The following is a 23352-nucleotide window of genomic DNA, read 5'->3' on the forward strand; positions in this document are numbered from 1 at the left end:
CTGTTTCTTCTCCACCACTCTTCTGTGCAACGAAGTGAGAAGATTGGCTACGATCCAGTTGAATGCTTCGCTTGTTTTCATGGGTGTTTCCTGTCAGGTCCCAGCAGGGCTGAGGTTTCTATTCAAACCTTTTTTTTTTTGTTCCCAGGCCAGATGGCTCATTTCATCCCATTCTCAACATGAATGTCCAAAATCTACATCTCCGGGTGGACAGGTTTTGCATGTAGTCCTTGAGGTCAGTGGTGAACAGGTTGGAACCCAATAGGTTTCTGGCCTCCATCGACGTCTGCGATGCCTATCTCCACGTGTAGACATGGGAGGTGCATCAGTCACTTCTCAGATTTGCAGTGAGGTACTCCCATTTTCAATTCAGAACGCTTCCGTTTGGTCTTTCCACGGCTCCTAGGGTCTTTACAAAGATCCTGGAAGTGATGGCAGTACGGTTGCTTTCCTTGACAATATCCATCGTCTCCTATCTGGATGATTTGCTAATAAAAGCGGTCTTGGCTCAGATCCTTCGGCTCCATCTTTCTCTGACAATCAAAGTGCTGTAACGGCATGACTAGATCCTGAACTTTCAGAAGTGCCAGTTAGTTCCCTATCAACGGATGGTTTTCATCCATCTTAACTTGAACACTAGAGCGCAGAAGGTGTTTCTTCCAGATGGCAAGGTGTTCTCTCTTCCGGCTATGGTGAGGAGGGCCCTGGGCATGTCGCACTTCAATTCTCCTCTGTATGAAGCTGATGGGAAAAATGGTCTCCACCTTTGAAACGCTCATGTATGTTCAGTTCCATTCGCTGATGTTTCAGTGGAACCTATAGTCCAACCGGTCCCTATCCCATCTTCAGCTGGCCTTTCAGCCGCTCCGATTGGTGGTTGGTTGAAAATAACTTGACGGTGGGCAGGTCCTTTACCCTGTGGTCCAGGATCATAGACACCATGGCTGCCAGTCTTCTGGGGTGGGGAGCAGTCTTCCTTCACTGCCGCCTCTCTGGTCGGCTTGGGAAATGTCTTTCCCGATAAATGTCTTGGAACGTCAAGCCATGCTCCTGTAAAGCTCTCCTGTCTGCCTTCAGTCAAACAATGCCCTAGCAGTGGTATATATAAATTGGCAGGGCAGCACCAGGAGTGCCAGAGCTATGAAAAAGGCTGCCAGTATATTGTTCAAGGTAAAATAGTTTGTTCCAACAAATTAGCCATTGTTTATGCTAGGTATGAAAAATTGGAAGGCAGACTACCTCATTAGACACTCAGTGCTGTCGGACAGGTGTTTCGCTGGTTGGCCCAAAAGTGGCATCTCAGACGTGCCACAACCGCCAGGTGCCCAGTTTCTGCGGTCGATGTAATGACCATGCCATGGACGTTCCATTTTGGGTACCTGCCCGCCATCCCGATGCTTCCCTCAGGGTCCTTCATCAGAACAGGCAGAAAGGGATTCTGGTAATCCTGCTCGCCATTCTATTAGCCCCCTCGAGCCTGGTACACAGATGTCCTGCACAGGTCAGTGGGTTTCAGGTGTCGCCTGCCTCCTTGAGATGATCTTCTCCTCCAGAGTCCCTTTTGGCACCATGACCTTCCTTAACTGGCTTTAACGCCATTGGAGTTGAGTTTTGGTTCCTGATTTGGAATGTTGTCTTTCTCCTTGCTTGCGTGAGGAGAGTTTCAATAACTTGGTGCTCTTTTTTGCTGTTCCCCCTTGGTAGCAGTCTCCCCCAAGGTTGGATGAAAGATAATTTTTATACTTGCAATAAATCCGTTTCTCTGGTTCCATCTGGGGTGCCCTCCCTTTCTGCACTTCTGCTGTTTTTACTGGTTGAATGTTGATTGTGTTTCTGGTTCCCTCCTTTGGGGCTTTTGCATTACACTGAAGCACTACAGGGGTTGTAGGGATTGTCAACCGTTACATTAACAGTTTAAAGTGCCAGCTCCTGAGTTCCTTCATACAGCCCATGGTAGCATTGTCCCCTGGATGGAATCGGAGAAACAGATTTATCGTAAGTAAAAAATAAAAATCCTTCTTTTTTGAGGTAGAGATCTGTGGAAAAAAGCCTGAATTAATTACTTAAAAAGACTATGTGTGTGCGTGTGTATGTGTGTGTATATATATATATATATATATATATATATAGATATATATATATATATATATATATATATATATATATATATATATATATAATCATTTATTGTTATTATTATATTTTTTATTTTTTTCCCCTTGCATTTTACCAAAGTGCATCACAGGTTGAGGAGGTATTTGGAGCACTTACATCAATCAACAACATTTTGTTATGTTTTAGTTAAAAAAAAAAATTGCATCAACTAAGCAGGGAGTAATTGACTTTTGTCGTATTATGTGCGCCCACTTTTTTGTATCAAGAGGCTTCATTTATATAAAATGGAAACCTACCAATGATAGTTTAAAGTCCTGGATCTGGAGCAGACTGTTGTTTATCACAATTCCCATTACACATTTTCCCCTATGTTTTGAAAACCTGGTATTGATGTCTAATTATTGTTATTGCTCAGTCAGTAGCAAAACCTGGCAAAGGGACAAAGTGAGCATTTTTTTTCCACCAGACTCGTTAGCGAAATTAAGTGAATCCAGGGACAAAACTGTTTAAATCTGGAATAAGTTTACTCTAATTGTCCCTACAATAGCATAAGGAATATTATAGTAATTTTTAGTACAGCGATAAGCAAGCTATGGTTCAGTTGTTGTGGAACTACACATCCCAGCAGGCCTGGCTAGGATGTGTGGTTCCAAAACATGCTTGCAGGGCATGTTTTCACATGTAGTTCCTAAACAAGCGGCCTGTCTCAAATTCCCTTTATATTTAACACATGTGTTGACATATGTTTAATCTGCTGAAATTTGAGGAATAATATTTGTTAATGCCTCCCTCTTCCTGCCAGGCCGTACCCTAAAGGAGAAGAGCGGAAGAAAGCTTGTCTGAGTGCCCTGTCTGAAGTAAAAGTGCAGCCAGGTAAGGCTTATATATCCTTTATCTTTTATGAGCCAATATGCAAAGCAGAGCGTGCACAACTGCTACTTCAGCTACTGTTATTCACATTGATTTTCTGCACTAATCTCTATTTACACCTCTTTGTGTAAATTCACTTATCTGTATAAAGCATAGATTGTAATCGGTCGCTTAATCCTGTGACGACTTACGATTTTCTGAACCGCCTCTCTCCATTCCAAAGTAATAATACAATAGCTGCTCCCCTGAACAACATTAAACATGCCTGCTTTGAGTATGGTGAAGGGAAAGATGGACTTTATTTTTCCCTGCCCATATCCCTGGTAAATACTTGGAAGTTTTGTAGGCTGTCATGTCACATAGCAGAATGCAATTTTGTGTATTCAGAGCACATGTCCCACAATGCACTGAAGTAACGGGTATATATAAAACAAATGGCTACTTGCCTTCCACTCTCTATTCCTTGAGCCACTGGAGCCCCCAATGGATCTAACAGTCCCACACCACACGCCACTCTCCTGTTTCTACGGTTTGAAATAAGCCAAGCAGTTATCTATGCCCATCCCCTTGTGAACTTGGAGTATGGAAGATTAGTAAACATTGATTTGTTTAAGCTCATTGAACTTGAGTAAGTGTGTAAACTTCACAACTCTGGAAGAAGTCTGTTACACAGGCATCGATCAAGAATGAGCAAGGCAGATGATGCAGGTGTAGACAACTTCTCTTACCTGTGTAAAGGTAGTGAGCTGCTGGCCTTGAAGCACCTTAAGCACTGGCAATCTTCACTTGTCATGTGCAAGTAAAATAGAGGAAGGGGACAAGCAAACAGATCGGACGCATATTAATAAATCTTGAGTGGAGTTAATCTTTTAGAAAAATGTTGCAAGTATGGCAAAACTAGTGTGGGAGCAGGCAACTTTGGGGCCAAACGTTGAGATGGGCAATGCCAGGTTCCCGTCTCCCTCTGAGGCACCCGCATCTTCCCAAGGCGGGTGAAGATGCCTTGAAAAGAACAAAAAAGAGTCCTCTTCTGAGTTGCGCAGGCTCCACACCAGGCATACAAAGAAGAGGGGGCCATCTGTGCTCTTTTCAGAGCAGTGTGGGCATGCCAGGAGGCTATAGCGGTATTGCCAGGCCCCCATCCAAGTTTTGCTTTGGGCCCAGTGAGGCACTGTTCTGTCCCTGGCTGAAATCCATCCAACACTAGATAAGCCCCACTGTTTTGCAACCCTTTCAATGTGATTTTAACCATAGCAACCAATCGGATAGCTTCTTTTAGTAATTTAGTGTAGTCAGACTTGAAAACATGAAAAACATGAATGTCTGATTGTTGATGATCTGATTATTTGTCTAGGTTTTGCATCTATATATGAAAGCACATACTCGTACTCATTTACAAATTGCAGTTGAAAGTCCTATTGGTGATGTCATGCACCATCATCATCATTTATTTATATAGCGCCACTAATTCCGCAGCGCTGTACAGAGAACTCATTCACATCATGCATGAGTTTGTGACTGCTGATGGGGCGGAGTTGTTTGGTGAGAGGGCATCCCTTGCTAAGTACAGAGTAGGCATACTGGTGCCCCTCGGATTTGCAGAGCAATGCATTAATTACATTTTGTTTTGCAGACCGAGATTATTAAATTATTTAAGGAGTTTCAATACGTTTTTACGAACATTTATACTTTTGAGCAGTGCACCATTTCAAAATTGTACACCTCCCTGCAAACCTAGCTGCTGCAAGCAACTGCACCGTCTCCTAAGGCCAGAAAGTAGACTTGCTCCTTGAAATGCACTGGAAAGACCATATCTGTGGCACATGGCACAGTTGTAAGCATTGCTGCCTTACAGTACTGGAGCCATGGGTTTGATTTCGACCTGGGCACAATCTGTATGGAGTTTGTGTGAGTTTCTCTGTGCTCTGGTTTCCTCTTACAAAATCTTACAAGTAGGTAGATTGGTCTCTGATAATTTCAACCCTTGTGTGTGTATTTGTGTGGTACGGAATTTAGATTGTAAGCTACACTGGAGCAGGGATTGATGTGACTGATTAAATATTCTTTCTCTGAAGCACTGATTAAATTGTAATAAAGGTTAATAAATAAATGTGTGCATTGGTGCAAAACCAAAATGATTTGTAGTGCGCAACCATTGCGTTTTGTAGAAAAGATCATCTGAGTATAGACGTTGCAACATTTTTCTATATATTCTCCATATATTTCCCTTTTTTTCAGGCTGTTACTTGCCCAGTAATCCAGAGGCCATAGTATTGGACATTGACTACAAATCTGGAACACCCATGCAGAGGTAAAAAAAAATCTGTTATTTTTGGCACCCATAGGTATTTTGGAAAGGTGTTTTTTGTTTTTTTTTTTTTTGGTTTTTTTTTTATAAAGTAACACACATCCTTGACTCAACTGTTGAATACTAGATGTACATTATTTGTTTTTCATGTTAAAAAATGTTTTAATCTCTTGATAATTAATGGATCCACATTGTACTCATTCTACTTCTCCATATATGAGATACATATAGTAGACTGCATTTGTGAATTAGGAACCAAAAAAACAGAAAAGTGAACTGTAGATAATACAAACCCTTTAATATCAATACAAATACATATAAAACATCATAGAAATATCTATTCAGCATATGATATGAGCCTGATACATACATGGAAATCTTTAAAAGCGATGATGATGTCTGATCAAGGATAGTACTGAGGTATTATATGTCTTGCAGCTTGTTACATATAAATGCCCACAAGATTGATATAGTTTAAGTAGATATTCAACAATTCAATGTTTACTCTGGGGGTCCTGTCTGACGATCACAAATATGCTTGCATGCAATCTGTAGACTAATTTCTGACTTGGATTCTGGAATATTAGTGTTGTTGATTGATTGAATTGAGCTATATTTCAGATAAACAGGACATATGATGAGTTTGAATTGTTGAATATCTGCTTATAAACCTATATCCATCCTATGGACATCTATATGTAACAAGCTGCTAGACATACAATACCTTACTACTATCCTTGATCAGACAATGTCATCACAGTGCAGTACAGACATAAAGAATGTTTTTATAAGTTCTCGATCACAGAACTGGTATTCTCAAGGGATGCCGTCATTTAAAGCTGCCACATATAATCTCACCATGCTTGAGCACAGTACATTCACTGTGAATGTCACATCATGATTATAGGTTCAGGTACACATGAGTTTTTATGGAAAGATTTTAATACATGAAAATAATGGGTATATTATTGGTCATAAATTCCTTTTGTGTCCACATCTAATGCTTGCTATGGACTGTACTTGCAGTGCTGCAAAAGCTCCATATCTGGCCAAGTTCAAGGTAAAGAGATGTGGGGTCAGTGAACTTGAGAAAGAAGGTAAGTGCCTTAATTAACCTTGCCAATAACCAACATTGTGTTGTGTAAACAGACTTACTGACTTATCTGCAACACTCTGTGCCTGCATCTCTGCTTCTTTCAGGGCTCCGCTGTCGCTCAGACTCCATTGATGAGAGTGAGGAAGAAGGTGGAGATAAAAAGGTTTGCTGGCAGGCGGCCATCTTTAAAGTGGGAGATGACTGCAGACAAGTGAGTAAAAATTGATTAGGCAGTCAAGACTCCCATCTCAAGCCCAGTGGGCACTGAGAGACCAGATTACACTAGCCTGGTCTTGTTTATATTTGCTAAGGGGCCTAGACTTCTCTTTCACATTGGTCCAGCATTTTTTTCTTCTTTCCACTCCCGCAGTTACCTATTAAAGGGCATCGCACAACAGGCTCCTCTTCACTAGGCAGCAGGCACAGCTATCTGCTCCACCTTGTCTTTAGCAAGACTTAAAATATTAGCTGCGTGAGGCATCTATGAGAGAGGCCCAACGTAATTAGCAGCTATCTCTGCTGTAATTCATCGACTTGCTTCTGCTGAACTACCAATCTCAGTAGATAAACCCTCTAAGAGAGAGTCCTGAGCAGGAGAAGGGAAGGCACCGTATAATGGGGGCTACTGGCACTCGCTCGAGACTCCAGTAGAAGATCATAAAGGATATGTAAATAGAGTGGTGTGGTAGAAAGGAACCATAGGTAAGGCTTTTTGACAGAGATGATCGGAGGGAGGGGCAAACCAGTGTCTTGCATTAGAACGTTGGAGAAAAAAAAAAATCTTATTAGAGGAATTTTTTCAAGTAGATACTTATTATGTCTATCATTGCCTCTTTATACACTGTATCAAAACAAATAGGGTTAACAATCACTTTATATAGTGACAATACCAGAATGTTTACATTTTGGTTGAAACATTGTTGGAGCTCTTTATTGGGTAAAAATTGAGTTCAGTTTGTTTTGGTACTAAGCAGATGGTAGCCCTCATAGCTAATTAGTGGGTTTATTTTGAATTTGCAGATACTTGATATACTAGCATTTAGTGCTTTGTCAAAGCCTTTTTGTAAACATTTCACAATTTCTAAGTGGACACAACTTCCTTCCTATATAGCTAGAGAGAATAAAGCAAGATTCTGTTGTATTCAGCCTAGTTTTAAGGTTTTATCATTTTGTTTAAATAAAATTAACAGAAATTTAAAGATGATGCCTTTATCATCATACTGTTTGAGAAATCATTGCAAGCTTCTATCAGTTCAGTATGAAATGTATCATCTTTAAATCGTACTGATGTTTTAGGATGAAGGTATAAGTATCACAATTATACGAAGGTTATAAATATATATGGGGACTGCTATTGATCTAAATAGAAAAGTTTCTTAATCAAGCAGTTAATGCATGTTATATGTACCACAGTTCTTATGATTTTTGACAATTAAAAAATAATTCTCATATTTATCTTTAAATAAAGTATCAAACACTTATTTACAAAAGTGTTTGATATGTACGTTACAGCTAGCAAGTTTATACTCTAAGGGGCATATTCAATTGTTGGCGTTACTCGGAAAAGTAACGCGGTGTGCGCACTATTAGCATCATTATGGTAATAGTGCGCGCAATTACCGGGAGCTGCGAGCTGAAATCCGGCTTAGTATTACCGTAATAACGGTAACGGTAATACTTTTAACACCGCGGGAAAATCCAACAATTGAATATGGCCCTAAGCATGTCTTGAAGAGAATGGGGTAACTTATTCTATAGAAGAAAGATGTAGGCTTAGAAAACACTTATTGCTTTAAATGCTAGGGAACAATATTTCAGTCAAGGCAACATGATTCTTAATGATTTTGAATATAAGAACAAAAATGACGCAGGATCCAATATGGCCCCAAAATGTTAGAGCTGGGAAGTCTGTAAGTGGTAATAGAGTTATATATATATATATATATATATATATATATATATATATATATATATACACAAGTTAACCCGTGCATGATACTCATGCATTCTAGTCAAATCAAGCTACTTAAGGTGTTAAAAAGGTTCTTGTCATGCATTTGGGCCATAGCCCAGGCCTCAACCACCAACCACTCCCCACTGTCACCCCCGGCAACCACCAACCACTCCCAACTGTCACTTCTTCAAGAAATATATATATATTTTTTTTAAATCTTTCTAAACACTTTTAACAATTAACAAATTAAAAACATCTTAGTATACCAAATTTCAGCCCTTTCTGAATTTTTTTTTCCACACACACACTAAGAATTTAGTAGGTCAGTGTATAACTCCACCCAGCAGGTGGCGCTGCAGCTTGGTTTTATTTTTTCCAGACAGACTAACACACGCCACTAGACATTTATATATTAGAGATATATATATATATATATATATATATTATATATAAATTATTATACTAAACTGAAATTGAAAGAAATACAAATCCTATATACTCCTATTTTTACTAGTTTTACTAGTGGTGGTGGGGTAAAATCAGGATTGAAGTTCATTCTCTCCACAAATAAACATACCCAAACATCAGTATCCAGTTTTGTTGTAATGATGTGAAGAGCTTAAGATCAGGGGCTCTACCCCCAGTATGGTTGGTGGTGTTATTTTATTTTCATGTGATTGCGAACAAAACACTTTTTAGACTGAAATTACAAATCCGCTCCATGCTGTGTCTTTTGTCTAGAATTTCATCAATTAGTTGGACCCAAGAGGGGGTATCGATTTGATTTATTTTTTTTAGTGGATGATAGGCAAATAAAAATGCTAAATTTTTATTTTCCATCATATTTTTTAGAAAAGACAAATTAAATTGGTGAGAATTTATGATTCAATCCTGGTAGCAATCTCACAGGGATCAGCAATCTAAGTTGTTCAATGCTTTTCAAGATGTGTTAATGATGTGGTCAATGCAAAGCACCAAACCACAGAATGATACCCAAGCAAAACGTAAATCGATCTTGCATAAAAAATTAATTTGTATACTAGTTGCATTTCATCCAGTCTGAATTACATAATGTTTACTGAAAAGAGATCAGATAAATTGCACAGAGAATGTTTGAATGGTGAGCACAACATTGCAGTGACCACTGCAGGTATTGAAGGTAACTGCTTTGGAGCAATGATTGTGTCCATATAATGTCTTCCTTCCTTCCTCAACTAGGATATGCTGGCTCTGCAGATTATTGATTTATTCAAGAATATTTTCCAACTGGTAGGACTTGACCTCTTCGTCTTTCCATATAGAGTAGTGGCAACAGCTCCTGGGGTGAGTAGAAAAGAGAAAGCTTTTATGTAGATTCTTCCCCCAGTGTTTTGTTCCATAAACCACATTTTTCTGTCCCAATGAGAGATGGGATCTATTTGTAGCAAAATGAAAATGCTTTTTGTTTTTTGCTGTCTTTTTAAAATTGTTTTTTTTCCTTTTGAGAGTAAGTTTGGAGAACAATTAATATTCACTTCTGTGCTGCCTACTGGTATGAAAATAAGCTGCGGGGGGAAATAGGGCAGAGTACATAAAAAGTGGTGGTCCAGCAAGTTAAAAAAATACATATATTTTTACTCCAAGGTAGCCAAACAAATAAAAAAACTAATCCTCAATGCTGCAGATTATTATAAGTGAGAAGAAAAAATAATGACAATATTTGCAAATTGTTATTAATTGAATTACAATTATTTAAATAAACCAAATGAGTGTACATTTTTATACATACATATATATATATATATATATATATATATATATATATATATATATATATATATATATACACAACAAATATTACAATTAATCCATTACATTTAAAACCAAGGGATTATGTAATTGTTAATCGGGTTTCCTCTTCCTCCTCCATGGCAGCACACACCAAGGGCCAATTCCCTCATTTCAACTGAAGTTCAATGGTGCAGTCCTAAAGCTTTTTTTTTTTTTTTTTTTTTTTTTTTGCCATAACCATGAACTGAAAAAAGAACGTTTTTCAAACAGACAATAAGAGTTTTCACCCTCCTTTCACTTTTTTTTGTTTGTTTGTTTATATTATTGCATGGAGTACTTTCCTGCCAAAGTTTGCACATTGGATGCCGATTCTGTCTCTGCCTAGGACGTAGCCATTGCCCTAATGGAATATTAGGTTTTTTCGTTTTGTTTAATTCTCTAGGCTTCTTAAATACATGATTTCACCCACCCAACAATAGATGCTGTAGTAAAGGCCTCACCTTTTCTTTTGCCATCCTCCATATTGAGTACTTTGTTTTCCTATGCTTCTTAGTTTTAGGTAAATAAATCTGTATAGCTCAGACTAAATCTAAACAATTAATTGTTGTCGCTTTGTACTCCCTTTCATGTGTCCAATCTATTTATGTGGAACTGTGTGACCACTTTGCGCAAACTGGCAGGATTAGTTGTAAGGATTACGTTATCCTCAAATATATTAAGGAACAGCTCTTCTGCCCATAGTGCTTGAAGTCCTGACACTCTCCATGCTGATGTAATAGCGACCTCCAACATATGGAATTTTAAAGGGATTTCCTGCAAAGACTCAACTAGGGTGGAAAAACAATCTAAGGCCCAAGGTGCCAAAGGTTGCTGCTTGTATGAATCTTACATATTCATTTGTGGCCACGGTACTACCTATATGACTGCTGCCATTAATACCAACACTATCAACATGTTATTGCCAGCCATTGCTATTGCAGGTCTCGTAGCTGTCCCAGAAATCATGTGTAGCTTCCTTAACCTGCATTCAATCTTCCTGTCCTTTACATCCCTAAAGGAATTTACATATTGTAATGGAATAGTTGTTTTCTTACATGATGCTATAGCCAGGCAGTCATCTCTCATAGGGTGCATGAGGCTTTAGTTTTCTCTTCTGTAAATACGTACTTGTGATATGATCTATTTGTACTATTCATTTATCCATATGCTTTCATTCTTCTGAAATATTATTTTTAATTACATTATTAAGTAGTAAAATATAGGCTCTCTTCTTAGATAATCTGCACTGAAATTGTCACCTCCTGAGGTCTCAGCTGACTCGGCATCAGACAAACCAGACATGTCAGTTGATTCACCAGATTCAAATTAATCCATATTAACACTACTTGGTGACGAGATCTTTGGGCCTTACCTTGCACTGATCATCCTTTGTAACTAAAGTATCGTCTAAATCACTTTCATCCATTTAATAAGTTCTTCTTATTAGAACTGCAACTATAATGAGCTGCTCTAATAAAAACCCTCTGACTTTAGAAGGAGGACTGAAAAGAAGAAACTTGAAGGAGGGAGGTGTGGCCCTGTATACCTTCCAGGTGTGTCCTCTTAGCTTGTCCTCTTAGCTTGTCCTCTTAGCTTGTCCTGACTCTGGTGGAAAGGTAGATTAACCCATCGGTGTGTGCTGCCATGGAGGTGGGCGAACAAGAGAAAAAGAAGTTGAGAGACCCTATTTAGGGTTGAAATATTATATGACACTCATTCTAAAATATTTACAGTGATCAACAATAATATTATTATTGCACGTTAAGTTTATTTAAAGGGTACTCTACACTACTCTGAAAACCCAGGTGCATTTCAGTCTGCCTAGCCGATCATGTATCATAAACATTTTGATTTGCAATAGCAGAATTTTTCTGTACCCAGATCTTTAAAATATTTCATAATAGTCATACACACAGAGATGAGCAATAACTGAATAAATCTTCTCTGTTATCTCAGTGTGGCGTTATCGAGTGTATTCCAGACTGTACCTCACGGGATCAGTTAGGCCGCCAGACCGACTTTGGCATGTACGACTACTTCACTCGGCAATATGGGGATGAGTCTACTCTTGCCTTCCAGAAGGTACAGTGTCTCTACAATACATTTCTCTTTAACAATTTACTGCAAAAATGGTTGTTATAATACACAATCTTTAGAAGTATCTAATTAATTAGTCTTTCCTTGGATCACATTTTATATGCCCTTCTGCTAAGTCATTTTAATCTGTTACTGTTTAGCTTCTAGAACCCTTCATTGACTGTTAAGCTTTGTTCTTTTCTTTCCACAGGCTCGATATAACTTTATACGTAGTATGGCAGCCTACAGCCTCTTGCTTTTCCTGCTACAGATTAAAGACCGACACAATGGCAACATCATGCTGGATAAAAAGGGTCACATCATCCATATAGGTCAGTCCTTCTTCTGCACCATTCTTAATGCCAGGACTAGGTGCGCCCTGTACTCCAACTCTTGGCTGCCTGCTCTTATACAGGTTTAGTAGAGATTACAATGTACGCAGACCTTCTGCTCCTCTGTCTGTGTGGTTTTACTATATGTACGTGTCCCTTTTTTATTCTCTACCTGCAGATTTTGGATTTATGTTTGAGAGCTCCCCAGGAGGTAACTTAGGCTGGGAGCCAGACATAAAACTGACTGATGAGATGGTGATGATCATGGGAGGTAAAATGGAAGCAACACCCTTCAAATGGTTCATGGAGATGTGTGTACGTGGTTACCTGGCTGTAAGGTGAGGAACAAATGAATATATATCCCATCAACGGTCACATTTTATAGAACATGTATTGTGCATAATCCTGCCTGGAAGCTGGATAGACACAGTGGTTCCTTTCTTTAGTGTGATGTAAAATAAGACCTATAATAAAAATACTTTAAGCACAGTATGTTGTAGAAGAAACGGTTGTGGTCTTATAATGAGGCAGCATAATGTGGTTGCCACTGGAAATGATTTTGTGAGGTAAAAATGCACATTTCGTTATTGTAATTGTCTGAATTGATGGTTTCTCTTAGTGATTGATCTAGTACTGAATAAAGTGGTAATATTTGTGTCTTACTGGTGATTCAACAAAGCTGGGATTCATTTGGTCTGTGTAAAAATAGGAAGAATGCCATTTTAGTTGCTACCTTCCAGAGCCAGAATGACTAGGTCCATCCCTAAACAGGAAGTATAGTAACATGTATTATGTTTAGGACCAGGTGGTACAAATTACTGTCTGTGAAATTGAATAGCTTTGTAGTGGGCATTGCTCATCCTGAATATAGTACACTGCAAATACTGACGTCCGCTCACTGCAATGTTTACTTGTCTAATAGTGCTCAGTACAGATTTAGTATGCCGAGAAAGGTTCCAAGAGCTTACACGAGCGCTACCGAGGGAGGTGGCTGTCACGCCTATGTCTGTCGCTACCATGTCCTACTCGCTTATCCTCGAGTGCCCACCCTAGGATGGATCAATGTCTTCAGCCTGTAACCATGCAAATACGTCAAGATTAAAACCTTACTACGTGTTTATTTCTGTTTTTCTTTTTACTTTGGAGAATAACTATTCTCATATATTAAAATGAATTTCAGTTTATACCTTGTCACAATTTTGCACCCCCAAAAATGTTGCTACCCCCCCCCCCCCTCCCAATCCTTGCACCTTAGACTGCAGCCTAGTCAGCCTATTAGATAATCAGGCCAGGAATAAAAATTCCTGACTGCAAGTTCTGTTGTATTGAATATGTAAGTAGATAGGTTAGAAGCCACTTAAGGATATGATTACTTTTCCTACATAAATCCTGGAGCTGAGTAATGTACTGATAGATATGTTGTCTCACAGACCGTACATGGATGCTGTGGTATCACTAGTCACCCTCATGTTGGACACAGGATTGCCTTGCTTTCGTGGACAGACCATTAAATTGCTGAAGTAAGTTACTTTTGAAACTTCAAAAGGCTAATTCTGAAAGTGTGTGTGGTTTCCATTTCACCTCCACTCACGTGTCTTCCTTTATTTTTAAAAATTTCAGGCATCGGTTCAGTCCCAACATGACCGAGAAAGAGGCAGCTAATTTCATCCTGAAGATTATTCAAAACTGCTTCCTCAGCAACAGGTTTGAAATCTACCCAACACTATCTCTGATATTGTCTCTGACCACTTATACCAACCTTTTTTTTTTTTTTTCAAGCTCATTATTTTAACTTTATCTGACATTAGATTTTTCGGTTTGTAGAAATCTTATACATTGGGTAGCTTTAGTCCCAATGGCAAGAAGGGCCGGATTAACCCTAGGGCTAACTGGGCTACAGCCCAGGGGCCTCGGGCATCCAGGGGGGCCCTTGAAAGTGCTCAGCAGCAGTATTGATCGGTCAGGGGGCGGGGGCGCCCCGGCACGATGAATGCTGCTGAGCACTTTCACTGCGGTCATTCCCTGGCGCGCTGTAGTCTCCTTACTGGGGGCGGTTCGGCTCAACGGGGAGGGGGGTGGCCCTCACGGGGTAATGGAGGCCCCCTTAGCCCAGGGGCCTTCATTCCTTTAATCCGGCCCTGATGGCAAGTAATTTCACTTATTATTGAAGTCCATGACTGATTTCTTTTTCTTTTTTTTTATTTAAGTAAAAAGTTTGGACTAATGTAATTATTCTTTGAATGTTTAAGACTACTACTATCTCAACATTTCTCTGCCACACTATTCTATGTTTCAATTTCTTGGGCTGCTCACTAAGCATCTTTATTTGTTTCTGTCCCCCAGGAGCAGAACTTATGACATGATCCAGTACTATCAAAATGACATCCCATACTGAGCCCCTCTCTGATCCGGAAAATCCTTCCTTTGTTCGTAGTGAACTATAGTCTCCTCTGTCTCCACAATTTCTGAGTATCAGCAGCAAGTGTGAAGGGTGAGACTTGGAAGGTGAGAACATTAGACAGCTTGACTTGTGGCAGCAACATGTCCATTCCCATCAGCTTGTTCACTTCCATCTGTGCAAACACAATTAGAAAGCTGAGTCACACTAAAGTTCTGCATTACAGACTAAGGTATTTTGTTGAAGTGACTTGGTGAAAATAACGCATAAAACTTTTTATTTATGATCTAAAACACCGCTTATAATATTCTTTCCAAGGAAAATGGCATTGCCAGCTTACTTGCACTTTGATCATTCATAAACAAAAATCACACTGGGGACTTGAGCACCTGCTCTGTGCTTCTGTTGGCCACAAGTAGCATGGATGAGGTAGGATGGGGCCATTCACTCCATCTCGACTGTACATTGCACTGTACCTCCAAATATGAGGACCCACTTCACGCTGGAAAGATGAAGAAAGCTAATTTCCTCTTGTGTGTAAAACAATTTATGGAAATGTATTTAATCTGTAAACTGTAATTAAACAAATACAAACTATTTTTGCTTTCTTTATGTGAGACAATCAATTGTATATGAATATCCACAACTACAGGGTGTGTATGTGTGTGTGTGTGTATATATATATGTCTGTGTGTGTGTATATGTATGTATATATAATATATACACACATACACATTTCTCATACCGACACTCATATTTTTACTTCGACTGTATGTATACAACACAGCTCACCACACAAAGAACACATATCTATTGTGAAGCATGGAAGGGGCAGCATCATGATTTGAGTCTGCTACTCTTCTACTGTGTTCAGGGCTGTAGTCTGGATAGAGGGCATATTGTTAGCTGTATATATCAAGAAATTTTGGCACAAAACCCACTGGTCTCTACCAGAAAGCTGATGATGAAGAGGAATTTCACATTCCAATATGATAACGATCCAAAGCACACATCCAAGTCAACCAAGGAATGGATTCAGAAAAAGAAGATCTAAGTCTTAAAATGGCCCAGTTAGAGCCCTGACATTTCCATTAAAAGCTAAAGAGGGTTGTGCTCAGGAGATACCCTTGTAATTTGGTGGACCTTAAACCTTTTCGCAGGTAAGAGTGGGATAGAATTGCAAAGTCCAGGGGCCTGATTCATTAAGGAACTTACATTAAGAAATATCTTATTTAAGTCTCCTAGACAAAACCATGTTACAGTGCAAGGGGTGAAAATTAGTTTTCTGTTTTGCACACAAGTTAAATACTGACTTTTTTTCATGTAGCACACAAATATCAACTTTAAATTCCAGTGTACAAATAAGCTATGAAGTATTTGTGTGCTACATGAAAAAACAGCTAGTATTTAACTTATGTGTAAAACAGAAAACTAATTTGCACCCCTTACATTGCAACATGGTTTTGTCCAGGAGACTTAAATAAGATATTTCTTAATGTAAGTTTCTTAATGAATCAGGCCCCAGGTGTGCAACGTATATAGAGACTTATCAAAAAGGCTCACTGCTTTAATGAAACCTAAAGGAGCTTCCACAAAGTATTCATTTAGGGATGTGCACACGTATGCAACCAGGGTGTTGCAGGTTTTTTTATTTTCACTTTGTCTATTTGAATTTTGTTGGTTGCAAGGTCACATTAAATGAAGGAAAAAGGTTGACATGATTTATCATGACTTCAGGCGTTACATCACAAACACCTGCAATTTGAAGAAGGATGTGTATATAAATCAGTTTTCTTGGTAATGGTCTGATAGAAGATCAATAGGGCGGTCAGTGGTTATATTGACAATTGAACATTGAAGCTGTTGGATTGTGAACTTGTCTTTGCAATATAGGTTCTATTTTCAACGAAGAACCAGAATGTGTTTCTGTTTTGGAGTGCCAACACTAGGTGCATACAGATTTGGCTGTTAGACTAAAAATTGATTAACAATGTAGCAAATAGTCCATGTACCAGAAGTTATATGCTGAATAAATGCTATTGTACATTGACTTGGGACATTTATAAAGATATGTATTCTTACTGACATTTATATTACTCCACAAATTTGGAATTTTTGGGGTCAGACTCATGGCATCAGATAACCAATTTAAAATGGCTGTAGAAGGGGGGATGTGAGTAGTAGCACCAATCAGAAGCCACAATGTTCCTTCCGCAGCATCATACAACTCTGATTTTCAGCCAATTGGTTAGATGAATAAAGGAGCTCAGGAACATCGGCTGCATGGAGCTCCTGAGAGGGGGAGGAACTAATTAGCACCGGGTGGAAATGGAGCTATAATATACATATAAGATGCATTACTAAACTAAGCCACTAGATGTCTACATCTAGTGGTGTAGGGCAATATTAAAGTTGTAAAAGATTATATATATATATATATATATATATATATATATATATATATATATATATATACATACATACACACACACACACACACAGTATTTTTAGCATATCTCTCACATACATGCAAGTGTGCTTTAAACTGATATCCATATATGCTTAGCTATATGCTGTATACACAGATATCTACTGTATGTTCCAAGTGTATAGCTTCATCTAAATTCATTGTTTTACATGTCTTCAAATCGTGCCGTTAAAGTCTTTTTTTCCTAGACCTACATGCAACTTTGTAAGATCAGAAATAAATTTTCAACCATAGGCTTATAAATAATTGATCTATTGTGTTTCGGGCAATTGTCTGCTAATGAGATTATTGGGAACGATTGTGTGGAAATATGGTTTCTTCTTCAATCCTACATGGCAGCTATTGCAATGGGTCCAAGGAGTACCTGTATGCTATAGGAGGGATAAGTGAGCAAGGTCGCACATACGTATGGATTTTGAAGATGGATACTCTCTCCGGGGAATTTAGAAGTCTCTAGTAATGAATCCGTAGAGTAAAGAAATATCTACGTAGTTTAATCAAGATGATGTGGAGATTTTGCTTAAACATATATTAAATTTAAACTCCTCACCCTCACCTTTAAAGCTCTTAATCAATCCTCCCCTCTCCAATCTCATCTCTACCTACACTCCTAGCCGCCTCCTCCACTTCACTGATCACCTCTTCCCACTCCCGTCTCCAGGACTTTGCCCGGGCTGCTCCCCAGCTGTGGAACGATCGTCCATGTTCCATCAGGTTAGCATCTACTCTCAGTCCCCCTCCAAACTCCCTTATCCTGGCTCTCTCCCCCAATTAGTACCACCCTATTTGTATCTCCCCCCTTTCCTTTAGGATGTAAGCTCTCAAGAGCAGGGCCCTCTTTCCTTCTGTGCTCCTACTATTCCATCACCCTCTGTACCTCTTGGCCTGCTTCCCTAGCCCTGTTTTTTTAAGCTTTGGCCTACTTATCGCTGATTTCTAGTATCGCTTTCACTTATTGTCCCAGAAATAATTTGATTTGCATTACCATGTTATGTGTGTGTGTGTGTGTGTGTGTGTGTGTGTATATTTATATATTTTTGTTCTTCAGATATTGTTCTTTATGTATCATGTTGTATCACGGGTCACTGTTTTCTGTGTATGTCATGTACGGCACTGCGGAACCTTTGTGGCGCCTTATAAATTAAAGATCTACTATGTAAATGCCTAGTGGCTTGTGTGAAAAAAAACAAGCTGCAGCGCCACCTGCTGGGCAGAGTTATACACTGACCTATATATTTCTTGTAGGAGAAGTGACAGTTGGGAGTGGTTGGTGGTTGCCAGGGGTGACAGTGGGGAGTTTTGAACACTTTAAGTAGCTTGATGAAGGATGTGGCGATGAAGGATGAGGTGATGGAGAAAAATGATGAGGTGGTGACATGTGGACAAAACCACGTTAAAAAAGGGCGCTTGCGTCGGGAAGTAACGCTCTTCCCCTGAGGAGGCCTGGCCTAGCCCCAAATGCATAGCTAGAACCTTTTTAACACCTTAAGTAGCTTGATTTGACTAGAATGCATGAGTATCATGCACGGGTTAACGTGTGTGTGTGTGTGTGTATATATATATATATATATATATATATATAATATATATATATATATATATATTATATTATATATGACCCTTAAATGGCCTCTGGTGTATATATTGACAGTTGTATATATTATTTAACCATTGCAGCGCTGATGTGTCCAGTATAATCAGTGCAATTTTTATAATAAGCAAGCGGACTAATAAGTCTTTCATTAATGGAGAAACTGCAGTAAATGAAGAGTATTTCCACTTGCAGTATTGTTGCCACATTAGATAGCCTTTCGTCTAATCCATCTCCAAATAAATTATAAACCACATAATTATCTCACATAACCTCACTTTGTTTCTTTATAATTTCAAGATGTTATTGTTAAACATAATGTTTATTGTTTTATAAATGATTGAAGTCACAAAAGTCTGTGGAAATATGTCCACCGACTGGACACTATGGGACTGAGTCATTTGGAGAGTAAGTAAAAAAAAAAAAAGAGTTAATTTGATCCTGGACAAACCATGTTAAATTGCAAGGGGTGCAGATTAGTTTATTATTTTGGATATAAAGACAATACTGTCTTTTTTTTACAATGGAATTTAAAGTTGATCTAGGACATGCTCTACCCCAACTATAAATCTGTCCCCCACATTTTAAATTTACTACCCTCTCCAATGCAGCATGGTTTTGCCAAGGTGCAAAGTTATTCCTTCCTTAATGACTTAGGCCCTATTTATATGTTCATTACTTGCTACAATGAGTGAGGTAAAATGTCACTATAATTTAACTATCTCAGTTTGAAGTAAAATCTTAGTCTGTTTATCTCTAAATACAGGTCTTGTTTTTAGAGAAAGGAAAATACTGTAGTTCAGTTATATAAACATCTGTAGGCAAATTACAAACACTATTTACTACTGGACTGTGGGTTCGAACCTATTCCCAGCACACAGATTATGATCCTTGTGGCCTGAGGTTTCTCTATAGCTTATCATCCTTTTGTATCTTCTTAGTCTGTCACAATAATCTTATTTCATATACTTTATTGCTAAATGTTTCTCAATGTTCCTCTTCCTTGCCTCTCACATGTCCTCCCCCTTCTCGCTTGTTCTCCTCCACTCAACTTCTCCTCCACTCAACTGGCCCCTGAGCTGGTCCAATAGTGGGCTACCTTGGGCTGGGTCACTGGGCCACCTGCATTTTTTTTCCTTTGTTCCTAATAGGCTGCTAAGTCGAGTCTTAACCCTCAGGCCAAAATTTGCCAGTCCTCCCCTGAACACTGGTAACGTGGAACTGTCCTAAGATTAACGGTTACGGAGAGTGACCGTTCATTTTTTTAGATAACTTCTATAGGTTATGATTTAACCTAACGCTTGGTTTGCTTTATTGGAACTCTACACATCCATATCAGCTAGTGTAGGGTATTAACAAAGCTACCAGTTGTTGCTGAGCTTAACACTGGAAAAGACATACCCTCTCTGAAAAAATATCTCAGTAAAAATTTAGGATATTGTTACAATGAATAAATTGAGCATCTGTGTTAATGAATGGTTTTTTTCTATTTCCATCCACCACTGTTGTAGTAATCTGGACATAGGTATAATCGTAAAATATGAGTAATTTCAGGTAAGGGAATGCTACAGTGCTTTAATATCAGTCATCTTATTCCTCTTTTGCTTCTCTTCCTACCTATTTCCAATTAGATTCTTCCTCTCCCAATATCTAAGTTCTTACTATCCTTCTCTTATCTTCCCTCTTTCTTTATTCTTTTTTTATATATTATATCTTATATCATATTCTTATTGAAATCTTATTGATTGTCATGCCCAATATATACTTTTATAGATGCATTTCATTATATTCTATATTTATATGTCTATGGGTATGAATGAGGAAGCAACAAACACAGGCTCAAGAATTCCTTTTTGGATGATTGCAGAAAGAAGAAAGAAAGGTAAAGTTTCTCCAGTAAATAAAATTTTGAAATAACTTATTTATAAGGAAGGGGCTCAGATGGAAAGTCTTCTGTATAACTCAAATATATTAGAATGTATGTATTCATTTAGTAATGAGGAGGCTTAAAATTGGGTCTTGGCTCCAAAATTAGATGCAGCTTTAGCTGGTAAGTCTACCAGAACTACTATACCTCTTGAATATGGTGGTCCACTGAGGGATTCCATTGATACAAAGATGGAGAGGTTTGTTTTTTTTAAAAAGCTCCATATTTAGTCTGGAACTACTTTGAGATCAGGTATGCTCTGGCCTCAGTGGCTAGAGCGCTTAGATTGTGGGGAGATTATACAGTTGTCCTAGTGAAAGTGAGCAGACAATACATGATGAAAAGCATTAAGATCATGCAGCGAGATTTCAAATTTTTAGGTCAATCATTATGGACACCATTGCTTTTTCAGCAAAGTCAATGGCATCAGCAGTATTGGCTATGAGAGCCCCCTGGTTGCACCTTTGAGCAGCAGACGCTCAGTCAAAAAATCGTTTGGCCAATCTTCCATTAGAAGGGTCCCTGCTCTTTTTAAGGATAAATTCGACAACATGATACAGATGTCTTCTGGGGATAAATCTAGCCTCTTCCCACAAGTTCGAAGTCAAAATACCTCTACCCTTCCTCATCTCGTCAGCACTTCACAGAAGTGAGAGTGATAGGCCACTGAGGCAATACACCAGGCAGAATATTGCTGCTACACCCAAACAGTCCTTTCCGCATTCAGTCTGTAAGAGGAAGAATAAATCGGAAGACTCCACACTGATTATTGCCAGGATCAGTCCCCATTTATACCAGTAAGGGGCAGAATCTCATAAACGCAGAAATATGGACCCACTCTATCACAGATCAATGGGTATTGAACATTGTAGGAAATGTCCCATGGGGAAATTCTTTGTCCAATCCAGTGCTCCATCACCCCTAACAGAGTTGGTAGCTTAAATAACAGTATGCAAACCATATGAGAGGCACATGCAATTTCTCTTGTTCCTACAGGTCAAAAAGCCAAAGGTTCACAAGCAGATTTATCTAAATCATGCCATCACCCTGTCAAGATCCTGCAGGGAGTCTCTCGGAGGTAAAACACAAAATCAAAAACAAGAGGAGTGTCGCATTTAGAGCCAGAATAGAAAGTGTAACTGTGTTGCAAGCTGGGGAAGTCCACCATTGGGAACTAATAGCATGGGGACAGGATCATAAAACTAAAAAAAAAAAAACTCATGTAAATTTCTTATAAATGAGAACAGTGTGGAAGACAATTCAGCACTTCAATCAACTATCTTAGAATATTCTCGGAAAACAAGATGGTTGTAGCATTTATGAATATCAGGGAGGTAACCAGAAGCAGAGCCATTATCGTGGAAGTAGCAAAAATCATGTCTTGAGCAGAGAGAAGTCTGAAGTCACTCTCAGCGTTACATGTAGCAGGCAAGCAGAACATAATAGCTGATTACTTAAGTTGAAAACTGATTCATCCAGGGTAGTGGACTGTGCATCAGGAATTGTTTCAGCTATGAATTGGAAAATTTGTGCTTCCTCAAGGGATCCAGGTTCTTCTCTTCGCAAAAAGCTCTATGCACAGAGGGAATAGATGCTGTGACAGTTCCACAGATATTATGCCTGTGTTATGTCTTCCCTCCATTTCCACTAATTGCAAAAATATAAGAAAAGGAAGGCAGAAGTGATAGCTATCCGTCCATTTAGGCCTCACAGTCACTGGTTTTCTGTAGCCTGGGAGATGCTCCAGGAGCAAATATAGCCTCTAATTCTTGAGCCAGATTTTCTGCACCAAGGCCCAATTCTTCATCCAAAACCAGATTGGTTAGTGTTACTGGAATGGATATTGAGCAGCAACTGCTTAAGCATAAGGGAGTCTCAATTTTGCAAGCAGACAAGAAAAAAAAAAAAACTCTTCAATAAACTATTACAGACTTGGCAAGAAATGTATCACATGGTGTGGCTAAAAATCCAACTGCAGCAACTATTCCACAGGTCCTTGACTTTTTACAGAATGGTTTCAGCAAAGGCCTTGCCTACACACAAGGTACAAGTTTCTGCATTGAGTGTCTTTTAAAATACCAAGTTAGTGTTTAAAAAAAATAATAATAATTTGCTTTTTCTAAACATTGAAGAGGATCCATTAGGTCTTAGGTCGTTTATGGCTTCATGGGACCTCAATATAGGGCTCAACCTTCTGATGTCTGACCTTTTTGAACCCCTGCAAAAGTAGTATCTACATTTCACATTTATCAGGACACTGTCCTGCCATCCTTTTGTCCACAACCTAGTGATGAAAGAAATGAAATCTGCATTTGTTGGACATTGTAAGGGCTATATATATATATATATATATATATATATATATATATATATATATATATATATATA

At 38.7% G+C, this 23352-nt stretch overlaps 1 protein-coding gene across 2 annotated transcripts in view; it reads left to right on the forward strand.

Annotated features, from left to right (window-relative positions):
• Window positions 1-15555, forward strand: part of PI4KA (phosphatidylinositol 4-kinase alpha) — a 119171-nt gene extending 103616 nt beyond the window's left edge. For both annotated transcript variants that reach the window (XM_075216171.1, XM_075216180.1), the window contains 11 exons: window positions 2918-2988; window positions 5224-5296; window positions 6320-6390; window positions 6494-6600; window positions 9562-9666; window positions 12109-12234; window positions 12440-12560; window positions 12739-12898; window positions 13991-14080; window positions 14181-14264; window positions 14904-15555. In XM_075216171.1, the coding sequence (XP_075072272.1) occupies window positions 2918-2988; window positions 5224-5296; window positions 6320-6390; window positions 6494-6600; window positions 9562-9666; window positions 12109-12234; window positions 12440-12560; window positions 12739-12898; window positions 13991-14080; window positions 14181-14264; window positions 14904-14955 (1060 nt within the window). In that variant the 3' untranslated portion in view covers window positions 14956-15555. The remainder of the gene's footprint in view (window positions 1-2917; window positions 2989-5223; window positions 5297-6319; window positions 6391-6493; window positions 6601-9561; window positions 9667-12108; window positions 12235-12439; window positions 12561-12738; window positions 12899-13990; window positions 14081-14180; window positions 14265-14903) is intronic.
• Window positions 15556-23352: the final 7797 nt, after the last annotated feature.

The sequence above is a fragment of the Mixophyes fleayi genome, chromosome 1 (assembly GCF_038048845.1).
Source record: "Mixophyes fleayi isolate aMixFle1 chromosome 1, aMixFle1.hap1, whole genome shotgun sequence".
Lineage (NCBI taxonomy): Eukaryota > Metazoa > Chordata > Amphibia > Anura > Limnodynastidae > Mixophyes > Mixophyes fleayi.